The sequence below is a fragment of the Mchenga conophoros genome, linkage group LG15, assembly GCF_057382185.1.
Source record: "Mchenga conophoros isolate Kocher_MC1m ecotype Shallow Benthic linkage group LG15, M_conophoros_male_GT1.1, whole genome shotgun sequence".
NCBI classification, from domain to species: domain Eukaryota; kingdom Metazoa; phylum Chordata; class Actinopteri; order Cichliformes; family Cichlidae; genus Mchenga; species Mchenga conophoros.
Window position 1 is genome coordinate 15,218,102 of NC_140540.1, and position 13,007 is coordinate 15,231,108.

General features: G+C 41.5%; 1 protein-coding gene across 9 annotated transcripts in view; it reads right to left on the reverse strand.

The window, feature by feature from the left end:
* The window catches only part of gphnb (gephyrin b), a 112,807-nt gene that overhangs the window by 15,084 nt on the left and 84,716 nt on the right, over positions 1-13,007 (reverse strand). For 4 of the 9 annotated variants that reach the window (XR_014888647.1, XM_085247498.1, XM_085247492.1 and 1 more), the window contains exons 9-12: positions 10,193-10,234; positions 8,275-8,349; positions 3,939-3,995; positions 844-886 (exon numbers count right to left, since the gene is read on the reverse strand). Coding sequence is in view for 8 of the 9 variants with exons in the window: in XM_085247498.1 (XP_085103624.1) it covers positions 844-886; positions 3,939-3,995; positions 8,275-8,349; positions 10,193-10,234 (217 nt within the window). In the remaining variant the exon portion in view is untranslated. The remainder of the gene's footprint in view (positions 1-843; positions 887-3,938; positions 3,996-8,274; positions 8,350-10,192; positions 10,235-13,007) is intronic. The other 5 variants (XM_085247497.1, XM_085247496.1, XM_085247493.1 and 2 more) reach the window with 4 other exon arrangements.

Here is a 13,007-nt window from a genome sequence, read left to right on the forward strand (position 1 = left end):
TTAAATTTGAACAATTAAAAAAAAAAAGAAGAGAAAAAGTATTTATTTTTATTTAGACACTTTGAAAGAGGAAGACTGGAAGATAAGGAAGGAGAAGAGTGAGAACTCTACTGGGATTCACTCCCAAGGCAGCAGGCATCTACGTGGCTCTAAAAGCAGGGAACTGAACAACTCTGAACAACAATTTTAAAATCTCAAACAGAACCTCGCACTCTGGATTTTCAGCTGTTAAGTCCAGAGTCTACATGACATACAGTTAAAATGCACAAATTATCATTATAAAAAAGGATATATCAACTAATATGTCTTCACACCATGGTAAGAAAACTGGATTAAGACGACTTATTTTTGCTGCATGTAGGCATATGTGTGCTATTTGAATGCCATGAGGAGGGACTGGCAAAAAACAGTCCTGTTTGTTTGTTCCTGTGAAACGCAGCTGGATGACAGAGGTGCTCGATAGCAGCCATGTTGGTCTAATAATACCTCTCTAATAATTCCAAAGGTAAAAGGAACAAAGCAAGGTGTAACTAATGTGTAATCTGCTCTCTCTTTCTTTCTCTCTTTATCTCTCTCTGCCTCGCTCTGCCTCACAGCGAAGAATAGACGCCGTGCTTTGATTTCCCTTGACCCAATTTCTCTCCTTTAAACATACACTTACGCTTCCACAGCATATTCTGATGCTTAACATGAGGCTTAACAACCTCTGGCAAAACATCACAAACACACAGGGACATGTAAATGCAACACAGAAGCCACACACACACACACTTAAAATCTATCTGAGTGTTAGAGGGCACAGTCTGTGACGTGCAGATGTGAAACGTGAAAGTTGGTGCTTACTTGATCTTAGGATATTTTCTTTGCTGCTGCATCGTGACTGCACCTGGGGATTGAGAGGGTGATTGGGAACGAAAGACAAGAAAGGGCAAAAGGAAAGAGAAAAGGAAAGAGAGAGAGAGAGAGCAGAGGTGGTGGTAATTTGAGATAAACCAAGCTGCTCTTTTCACATGCTTGAAATGACAAGCTGTTTATACAACAGTCAGAAGCACTGGCAAGAGCTTGCGTCACACTACACTGTGCACTTTGTCCTGCTGCTGGGAGATGGTTACATCTCCCCCATGACCATTATGATCACTTACGGTACACTACATCATCATATCACAGGTGGTTGTCACACTGATAAATGCACTGACATGTCACACTATAATTAAAGCACTTTAAAGAATATACGGACAAAGGCAGCAACATACAGAGTGACAATATTGTATCACAAGATGTTTTAACTGTGCTACAGTGTAACACCAAATGTAGTGGAAATGTAGTGCTGAGTTACGATAGTGGCTGTTCAGATGTGGCGCAAGAGGGTTCAGATTTCTCTGGAAATTGCTGATGCTGCGTTTGAACGCTACCCGTGATCTACGGCAAGGTGGGGAGGAGAGCAGAGCGGGTTAAAACTGGGCTGAGTTTCCCAAAAACAACCTGAGGCTGGAGCTCAGGTGCTGTCCATGGTTGAGAGAAGGCACGTGGAGCTTGTAATTTTCCTATAAAACTCTTAACTTCCTCATGTATAATCAGTGTTGCCAAAATTAGCAATAATTGCATTTACATTTCCCATTGACTTCTGTCTTCCTGCTTGAGTGGCCTCTCTGGATTTTTGAAGTTTATTTTGGAGGCTATTGCTGTGCCCCTGCTCTATACAACATAGTAAATGCGCACAGTATGGGTGAGAAATTTGAATTTTAAACATTACCGTTTCAATCAAACTTTGTTATACAGACTTTATATAAAAGATAAAAAGAAGATGATGTTGTATTTAATAATAATGTAACGCGAAAGTCTGTAAACTCTGTAATTGTCCAATGGACTTCAGGATAATCAGACTTTTCTTTCCAACTAGAGGAGCTGCCTCATTATTTCAATTATCTGTTCAAAGATCTTTTATTTACAGTCTATGGTTGGTTATTGTTTTTGTGCTATAGGAAATCAACGTGTTGGAAATTATTTGGATGGCAACATCAGTACTGAACCAAAAATAAAACAAAAAATGCTTCCTGTTTCTCAAATACAATTTTAGGACGATTCTCAAGTTTTACTTCCAATCGTCAGTAAAAATGTCTCCTAAAGGGCTTGCGAAATCTTTGGCGACCTCCAGGAAGAGCTGATGGAGGATGGAGACAGTGACCAGGAGAGGGAAGTCTGGGCATCTCTGTCTAGACTGTTGCCCCCTGCCACCCGGATCAGGAGAAGTGGTAGAAAATGGTAGAAGACGATCAATTGTCAATACTTCCTGCCTTCTTTTGTGCAAGACAGTAACGTTTTAGAAAATTGTCATGTTTGCTGACATTTTGAGTTAAAACAATGAAACTTCTCAACTGTAAACACATTACATGCCAAAAGGAATGTAGTGTGTGTCTGGAACACAGTTTTGTTCCCAATTTTAAGTACCTTTATTCTGCTTTACATTTAGTAATTTAGTCCAAGACTAGCTGCTAGTGAAAGAAAAGAGATGTGATGCCAAGCAGCACTGATCCATGGACATGCTACTGCTCTAGCCTCCTGTCTCTTTTAGCTGTATTTCTGGAAATCAAGCAACGCTTTGATGCTTTTATGTTAAAATGTTGTAGCACACCTTTAAAAAGGAAGATGCTGGCTTGCAGTAATAAGCATGCTTTTGGGAAACTCAGCCTTAGGGAACGATAAATAAGGGAAGAAGAATCACAGGAGGCACTTTGTTAAGCTAGTTTGGCACATAATCAGAAAGTAATTATTCTTTAGACACATACACAAATAGAGGTCCGGTTGGATACACTGGAGTGAAAGTATGGGATTTGTGCCAATGTTGTCCACTTCTTTGGTTTTGGCTCTCCCTTTGTCTTCTCGCCTGCTCGTTAGTCTGGCTGTCTTTCAACCTTAATATTCAGATTTGTCAACTGACATAGCTGATTGTACTCTGGCAGTCATTATCTGTCTGCGCTAACATGTCTTTCAATCCCTCTGGGCTCTGAAAGTCCTCTGAAACTCAGTAACTTCTATGACCCGTGGTTATCATAAAAGTTGGGTGTGGGCAGTGTGCTGTGTATGGAGAACCAAAACACCCACGGTGAAGGTGAAAGTCTCTCTACTCACCCACCCACCCCTCTCTTTCTCCTCCCCTCCCTCAATGCCTAATACTGTGACACCACTGGGCACCAAACAGCCAAGGTGAGAAGGTGGTAAATGGGAGGTGAGGCAAAGGTGGATGGGATGGTGGAGAAGGAGGGATGGACAGGCAGAGAGATAGAGGAGACAGGTAGACAGATAGACAGGGAGGGTGGGGGTGGAAGGATGAGGATCAGCGTGACGTGGTCCCACAGCCCAGAAAGAAACAAACAAAAACAGGAAGCACAAACTAGACAGACTTCACTAAACTACAGAGCCGAGACATAGCAGAAAAGAGGGAAAAGAGGAAGAAAAGAACGAAAACAATAAAGACCATTAGAGCGGCCTGATGGCATCTACTTAACAGACATCCAGCACACCAGACATAGCTACTGAAAGCAGAGCATGTTAACCGGAGAGACAGAAACAGAGAAAGATGAGCAGATGGAAGAAGAGCGAGAGAAACAAAGAGAGAAAGCGAACAATAAGAGACAGGAAAGTGTGGGTGGGAGACTGAGAAAAGAGGAACCCTAACAGACCGGACAGAGAAAACAGCTAGACAAAGAGTGATGTAGAGTGAGCGACAGATTGAGTACAAGAAACAGACCAGTGGCAACAGACAGAGAAAGAGAGGGAGTGAGAGCTAGAGAGATAGCTAGGCAAGCGAGTAGGGGGGTGGGGTGGGGTGGGGAGGTACAAAGAGCAGGACATTTGTTTTGCGCGCTCCTCGGAGGAGGGTGAGGGGGGGAGAAGGGGAAGAGGGGAAAGAGGAGAGGGGGCGGGGGCGGGATAGTTACTCGAGAGCTGAAGGTCCTCCTGCGATCATCTTTAAGCCCCTCCAACCTACACTGGAGCTAGTGGAGATAAAGCATCGAATCACAGGCATCAGTGCATCTGTCCCAGCAACCAGAACACCACAGACAGACAGACAAGACACACAGACGGACGGACGGACAAACGGACAGACAGGCATCCACTACAACAAGCAACCCTAGCAGGAGCTGGGGGGAGAGGAGCAGAAAGGAGAGAAAGAAGGAAAAAGAGCTAAAGAGAAAGGTGGCATAAAGCAGGGCCATAAAGAATGAACACCTAGTGGCTTTTTGGCTTCCTGAAAACTTTCGCTGAGGTTCATGTTGTGATTATGCTGATCCGGAAATAATGGATGCGCTCTATAACAATCAGAAGTTATAATAACATATTAAACCGCGATGCTTTAAAAATGTTCAGTTACAAAAAATGATAACAGAGCAGATTTTTTTCTTTTTCACTGGGAAAGCTTGACTTACTACACTGTATCGTAAACCTCTGATGCAGTGCTGGAGCAGAGCCAGTTCTGCCTTTCAATCTAGTCCCAGTCCCGATGTCAACAGTTCCTGCATGCCGCTTGGATAAGTAACCCTCATGTGTTCCTACTTTGTGTCCAGCAAATTTAATGTAGCCATTGAAGCCATGTCCACCAAGGTTTTCACAATTAACTAACACTAAAATAAAAGCTAAAATTAGATGTGAGAAAACATTTTAGTTAACTAACTTTTGAAAAACAAATTAAACTAAATGAACGAAAATTGAGTTAAAAAAAAAAACTTTAGTTAATTTTTTAACTAAAAATGTAGTAGAGATATACTTAGTTGTAGTGTTTATTAGACTGGTAAAATAGTTTATTACAACTTGCCTGATGAGTCTCAAAATACATAATATACATGTATAATGGGTCTACAATTCTATGACACACTATGGATCAACCGCTTTAAAAAAGTTATGTGTTTCTGTAGTAATACACATACTAATTGTCATCAATTTTCCCTCTGACATGTGCCCTCCATACAATAATAATTAAACTGACTAAAACTAACACTGAAACTAATAAAAAACTAAACTAAAACTAAACAGTTTCAAACAAAATAACTGAAAAGAAAATTCACTCTGTAGACTAAGGGAAACTAAACTGAAAAAAGAAGACAAAAAAAGTCAAAATGAAACAAAGATAAAAAAAATTAGCAAATACAACTGTATAATAAATTGCTATAATAAGGCTATTACTTTGAGGGCGACTGACATCTTTTATTTAACATAGATTTTTATTATTAAAAAAGAAAAAAAGAAAAAAAAACCTGTCTTAAAAAATACCTGAACATGTGTGGACATAGCCTTAGATTATAACCGTACAACGGCACAGTTTAGGCGGACAGAACACGTGAATGAAACACCAGTTTCCCCTTCAGCATTTTAACCCCCATACTGCCATGTTGGTAAGCTGTATACCCATATTGACATTTATGAACAATTTTCAGCAGATGCAAATGCTAACGAAGTTTTAGTTTAGGCTGGCAGCAGATAGGTCACCACGCAGATGGACTACCTAATATTTTGAGGACTAGCAGTAACACAACAACTGTAATTGTTGACATTAGTGCTTAAGAATCTGATTTCTGGATTTAAAATGCCTCATCATATTTACAATTTTACCACTTTCTCTTAGTTGGTACAAGCTTTTTTCAGCGGATGCCATGATGGCAACAGCTCATGCTAGCAAATTTGTGCTGAAGCTCGAAAGCCCTTATATTTCTTTTATATAACCCTAAATATAAGAGAGAGAGCAAGCGAGAGAGTGATAGAGACAGGGATAGAAACAGAAAGAAACAGAGAGAGGCAGGCATGAAAAAACAAAAAAGGACAAAGGTGGGGATTAAGGGGGCTAATTACAGCTACAGCAAGGCACAGATCAAACTTGCAGACATTGAAAAGCACATATGAAAACTAGCGACTGACAGCTAGGGCATTTTTTGTACAAGGTGTGCCATTCCAAGAACACTAGGACTAGGACATCTAAAATAAAAAAGCAAAAAAAAAAAAAAGCATAACAATTACATCAAAATCTTACTGCCTAACTGGTCTCCTTAAACACACAGATAAACCACAAAGATCAAGTTTTCTTCTTCTACCTAACCCAGTTTCACACTCTGTCGTGTAGTAATGGATCATTAGTCTGTCTTGCAGCAATATACGGTCACCATTAGCTAGCACATAGCGGAAAAACCTCAATGCAATGTGGAGTGATGACACTAATGCTGACACAGGTTGAAAACAAAACCTCAGTATGGCAAAAAATAGCTCAGAAGAAAAGATCATACCATCAGAGAGCCAAGGGGAAAGACAGTTTGCATATGGAGATGAACACGGGAAAAAAGCTACAGGGGGATGTGTTAGAGGCGAGGAGGATACATGGAGAATGAGTACAAAGGCAGACTGGGATGTTTTGGACGTTTAGAGGAAAGGCATAAAAGCAGACTGTCAAACATTCTCGCACTCATTTCTAATCTACCCTTCGCTGCAATCCCCTGTTACTGGTGAGAGACCGACCAAGTGAGAGAAGAGAATGGGCTTGTATGAGGGATGCAAATTTTAACAGGCACACATCATACACGCAAGAACAACAGTTTCAAAACTCCCTGGATAAGCAAAAATAAAGGAAATAAAAAGCAGGCAGTTTTCACATTCATGTGTGAGTGTTTGCAACGAAGCATTAGGCATGTTGCAGGGAATGCAGACACACACGCAAATGGAAAAACCACCGGCTTTCGTGCCAGAAACACTAAGCGCTCTAAACGGCAACCTTGCCGTCACCGCGGAAACAGCCTGACAACGGGTTGTCATGGAGATCTGCCCGGAAGATCAATGGGCTGGGGAGCAGGTGACGGTTCTGTGTACGGACACAGAATAGCGAACACGGCCAGGTCAGCGAGACACGTGGCCCGGCATCTGTGAGCCGCCCGGGGAAAAATCGATGGGGCCAATAACTAGCCGGCTAAGGAGATGTTCCAGGAAATGATGGGATGCAACTGCCGCGGTGCTGAGCTCAGCACAAAAACAAAGGAGCTGTCAGACAAATTATGCAAAAAGGGGAAGATTAATACATCCTCTGCAAGGAGGAGAAGGCTGTGACAGGGCATGGAGGCTTGCTGTAAACTGGCTTCAACCGCCTCACCCCTTGTGACGGAGTGAGAGAGGGATGGAGCAGAGGACAAAATGCCAGGATGATAGAGACAGAGTAGTAGAGGGCAGGGGGAAATGCTACTGTGGCAATCCAGAGCGATGGCTTCAACCTCCTGGAGAGTGCACTCATGGCTTCCCGTGGGGAGGTCAGTTACTGTTCAGTGATCCCTCTGTGAATCCAGCAGCACACTGGCATATCCATATCAGGCACAAACACACAAATACGTTGCATCCTGTGCAGAAACCAGGCACTGACACACACATCAAACCTGACAAATGACCAGATGGGGGGATGAATGGAAGAGAATGAGTGCTGGTGGAGTTCTTGAGATTGAGGCATGGAGAAGAAATGTTGCAAACTATTGAAGATGGTGGTACACAGGACAACTTATAGACTAAAATCAGATGGAAATCAGTGTCCAAATACATCTGACTTTGGAAAACACTTCATTTTGTCTTTTTGCCCATGTGTATCACCACTGCACTTCTAAATCTGAACCTAGCTCTGCATGGCTCAGGCAACAGACACCTCTGCTGTAGAAATATGCAACATGTGGACGTGTCCTATGTGTGTTTGTGTTCATTAAACAAGATCCCTTTTACACCTGCTATACATGATTTGATTTGTGTCCACACAGGTCATGCAGAGAATATAGACTGGCCTTTGCATTTGCAGCTGGTAATATTAAGCTTTCTACTTATTTGCAAGTAATTTCCAAGTAATCTACTTTATATGCAATTCAGTTTGGAGCAAACCGGCAGACTTAAACACTTAAAAGTTAGTTTGTTAAGTTTTAGGCTGACCAATTGAGATGGCGGGAACAGTCTCACCCTGCAGTGATCTCTTGCATTTAGATGTTTCATATCTCCGTCTCTCAACTTAACATAAGCAGTTAGATACTGTCTATTACTAAAGTAGTGCCAAGTTCTCACCTGCTCCAGTGCTGCAGGTACATGCTATAGCAAAGTGAAGCCCATTGCAATCTAAAATACAGCGTGCGCCTCTCTGTCCCTCCATCAGCCTTCCTGTCTGTGTACGTGAATGCTTGTGCATGTCACTAGTGTGGTTAGGTGCTCAGTGGGATGCCAGTGGCCTGCATGCCGGTAGAGAAGAAGTTGCTAGAAGGTTAGCGGGTTTACCTGGTCCAAGGTAGAGTACCTTGACTTGAGCGTGATGACCTCATCCAGGTGAGCCCTGAATTCTCTCCGTGAGGCCTGGGGGAAGCCACAGGATAGTCACTCACCTTCATAACATACACACGCATGCGTATACACACACACGTACAGACGACAGGCATACACTCCCACTCGGACTGTTGCAACACATCAGATACTAGTGTTTTAAACACAGCTGCACACACAGTCTGCTAATTTAGCATACTAATGCAACAAATACACACACACACACACACACACACACACACACACACACACACACACACACACACACACACGCACACACACGCCAGAAATAAGCCATTGAATGACATACATTCGGCAGTCAGACAAATTTAAATAAAAAAAAAAAAAAGTGGCAAACAAGTCACTGGAAAACTGCCAAAAAACTCAACATAAGGAATGACGGATGAGAAACAAAATCAGTTCAGTGGATCTGACAACAGTTCCAGGTGAGCTCTGCTAGCATAAATACATTTTTGAACTAACGTGAATGTTAAAGAAGTGAACCCAAGCGAGTGCTTGACCCTTGGCCCTACTCAACGCCGCGCTCGGTGTCTTTGTTTTGTTTTAATGATGTACATTTAAAAAAAGAGATTAAGCTTTATTAATTTAATTAGTTATTTTTATTCCTTAACTCATTTAGTTACAAATAAATATTAGAAAACATGCCTCTAAGTGCGTAATTATTTAAATTTTATACCCTGAGACCATAAGTTCTATTAAAATCAATAAAATAAAAAGACATATATATCTTATTTTTTAAGATGAGATTAAGATGGCCACCAAAAATATGAAATTACACATAAATACAACTTTAAATGATACGGAAAGTACCTGAGTAGGCCTGTGCTGGGAGCACTGCAAAAATTTCTAAATTACCTCAAATATACTGCACATTGGGCATTTCTGTACTGCAGTACCTTGTTACTTATATGCATCCCATTCCAGTACATGACAAGATCAGCCTAAGTCTAAAGCAAGATTAAGACTAATGGCATACATAGCACACTAAATAGGCAACAATTACTTTTGAGTTAATGTCCGATTTTGCATTTCAAAATAAAACTGAAGATAAAAAGTTACCTCTAATGCATTAGTGCTGAAAAAAAAATTGAAATTGAAATGTGCATTAGCTCGCTAGATAATTTATCTTTAAACACGTATTCAAAATCTGTAGTTTCATTACTGTGCAATTACAGTTAATCAATGGGCTTCAATATCACAGTGGACAGCGCCAGCACCATTTGACGCCCTGCACAGAGGTCATGTCTTTATCACTCACTGATCAGAGTCACTTGGGGCCATGACCAGTGTGCCAAGCACAGCAAAGCTGCGAAGCTTATATTTACCGGGCCTTTTCTCTTTTACGCGCTGATGAATGTGTGTCAGCGAGGCGCTTTAAAAAGAACTGAAGTGTATACACAGAGGGAGAGAAACATACTTTGTTTGTGCAACCAGTATCACTTTCATTCAAATACATAATTCAAGCAACTTTCAACTTCACTTGTGAGGTTGAAACGCGTTTGAGTAATATGCCAAGTGATGGACGTTTGTTTATTCTGGAGGCTGTGTGTGCATGGAAACCAGGCAAAGGGTTAGATACAGTATGTGTATGAGAATCAGACAACATTTCACTACAAGACTCAAATACGCACAAAAACACAGGGAGAAAAACAAAGGATTGTGGGTTGTGTGTCAAAAAACACAGAGAGACAGCAGGAGTGTAGCAGGCAAGTCAGCATACACACAAGGGAAAGGAAAGGAGGCAGGAAGCAGTCATGCCAGGCAGGAAATTAGAGGTGCTGTTGGAGAGGGAAGGAGTAGGAACTGATGCCACCATGATGACCGTAACGATGCTTTAGAACACATGCAGGAGTACCTCAGCAATGCTTAGGGTGGATGAACAGGAGGGGAGCCGCGCCTGGTGCCGCGAGAGAGAGGAGGGGAGAAGAGAAGAGGTTTAACAGAGCCAAAGCCGGGTTGAGCGGGGCACAGAGGCACACAGAGACTGGCGGGTGGAGCGGACAGCGCCCTCTGTCTTTCAGGAGGACATCTGCATGACAGCTCTCTGTGTGACTGTCTCAGGTAGGCCATGGCAGCCAAGGGCATGAAGGACAAGACAGGACAGGTCAGGACAGCAGGTAGGAGTTACATGGGGATTCATTCCCCATCAGAACAATAGGAGAACAGGTTTCACAGGAACAAAAAAATAAATAAATCACACATTAATGTAACATTTTCTTAGCCTCTCAATGCATTTTCCAGAATTGCCATGTTTTTAAAATTGACCAGAGAGAATCCACATGTATCCACAAAGCTCTCGCTACTTTCTGCTAAGCCCTTTCCAGAAATCTGAATGACCAACCTATTTCCATTCCCACGGTGGCAGATCCATCCATGCATATCTGTGAAACACCAAGTTCCACTTGCACCACAGATAAACACAGGGTGTCCTTTAGCATTGGGGCATGTTATAAGAATACCCAGGCAGGTTTCTCACTCCCAGTCTGTCAAATTAAGTCTAACTGAACAATTTTAAAATCATTACTGATACAGACATTTGAAAATCCAATATATCTTCTTTTTAGACAAAAAACATAAACAGATTTCCCCAATCCTTGCTAAGAGAATATGACAATGCTATTTAAAAAATATTGTTTTGCTGTCGCAGCATGTCGGTGATTAGTCATTTATAGGGCTTTGGAGCGTGATGTCACGGGAGGGGGCGTGACCGCCGAAGCGCCATTTTAGCAGGCCAAACAAAGGGCTAAAGGAGCGAAAACACACAGATAGCATCAGCAATGGTTCGCACTTGCTGTGTTGTCGGTTGTAATGTGAGACTACTACCCGACTTTACTGCTTTCCCCATGGACTTTGCAAAGTGCCCTCTGGTGGACAGACTATGCAACATAACCGTTAATAATTCAGTTAAAGAGTGTTTCTACCATCTCCATTGTTCTTTTACATTTCTCATCAACTGGCTATTATAAATGCTGATAATGATTTCCTGTTTTTCACCAAGCAGAGGGTGAAAGCAATAGTAAAAAAGCACATGTGAAGAAAATGAATTAGCGACTGAAAAAAATAAATAAATTGCAAAACTCAAAGATTTAAAACGCCACTCCTAACATGGCCACACTAATGCCAGAGGACACCTTTCGCATGTCTCTGCAACACCAGGGATGAAAATGTGTTCAAATAAATGGTTGCAAAACTAGATTATCCCATCATTTTGTATGTCACCATCCTAGACCAGGGCACTTTGTGTAAAAGCAAATATCAGTGTGATATAGGGCATGTATAACACACTCATTTGCTGTTGACTATACACTACTCGAACACAAGGTTTTACGTCACGTGTAGTAGAAGAACTGAATTCACCAGAGGTGCCATTTGAACTGAAAAAGAATGCAAACCTGACCACAACACAGTAAAAATGTCAGTTCTACAGTCAAGACAGATGTCAGTCACGGATCCAACATGCCTCCAACTGCAGTTTCACATCACATGTGACATACTGTTAAAAGGACTCCGTAAGCCAAAAGCACATGGGGAATAAATGAGGCAGCGTAATTTATTTCTACCATCCCCAGGTATCACCTGTTACTGCTCCACTGGGGTCACCCATGATTGGTGTATTTTTATTCAAGCTGTGGTACAACACTTTAATAACAATCCCTTCGCCAAAAGGCACATGAAATTTTTTATTAACTCCCCTAATGAAGCTAGAAGGAAGTTATGTCTCAGCCTATTTTAGGGTGATATTTCAGGACGGTGCTCGTAGACTATCCAGTTTATCTTACTTTAGAGACACTGAATCATTAGATTCATCAGATTTCAGAGATCAGATTAATTTGATTTATTAAGATGATCATGTGCTAGTCGGAAAGCCAATCCCTGTGTCTATGACAACTGCTCTACAGCCTTTCATTCATGTGCTAGTTTGCCAAAATATCCCAAACAAAAACTGCACATAAACGCAGCCATCTGGGTCGGCTGTTTGTTTCTGGTCGAAGAGCCTTCCAGCTATGACATATCACTGGGAAACCCATTTAGAAGTATTACATCTAGTCCCCAAATAATGCCTAACATGAAAGCAAAGCTCAGTATGAATTATTAGCAAAGTCATTAGACAGTTCCTGACTTTTCCTCATGAATCAGTAACATTTCAGATTATATAATAAATAGCCTTTGTAAAGCAGCACTGTGAAGGAGATGAGCATCTCATCCTTCCTAATTGAAATGCTCTACATTCACAGCAGTTGCCCTCATGTGGCTCACAGCTCAGATAATGGACACTGGCAGGAAACCATAGGAGGTTACAAATTGAAACTCAGAAGTAAACTACACAAGGTTTTCCTAAATACTGTAGCGGTGAGGTAGGGCTCAATTCACTACCATAGACTGAATACGTCGATTCTCTTTTTTCGAACCCAGAATTTTAGTCTACCATGTTCTATTAAAATCTAATTATATGTATATGATAGCAGTTGTGTAGACTGTTAGATGAGGGCTGTTTTTTGAGTTTATTGTGGTGATGGAGGGTTGGTCTCAAGAATATGACAGTGTTTTGTAATGAAACTGGGTTACATAATCATCCACAAGATGTGAGAAAGTTCCCTGTTAAAGTACAGCAACACAATGCTAGCAGATAGATCTCCAAACATCAGAATGTTACTTTGCAATTAAACTCT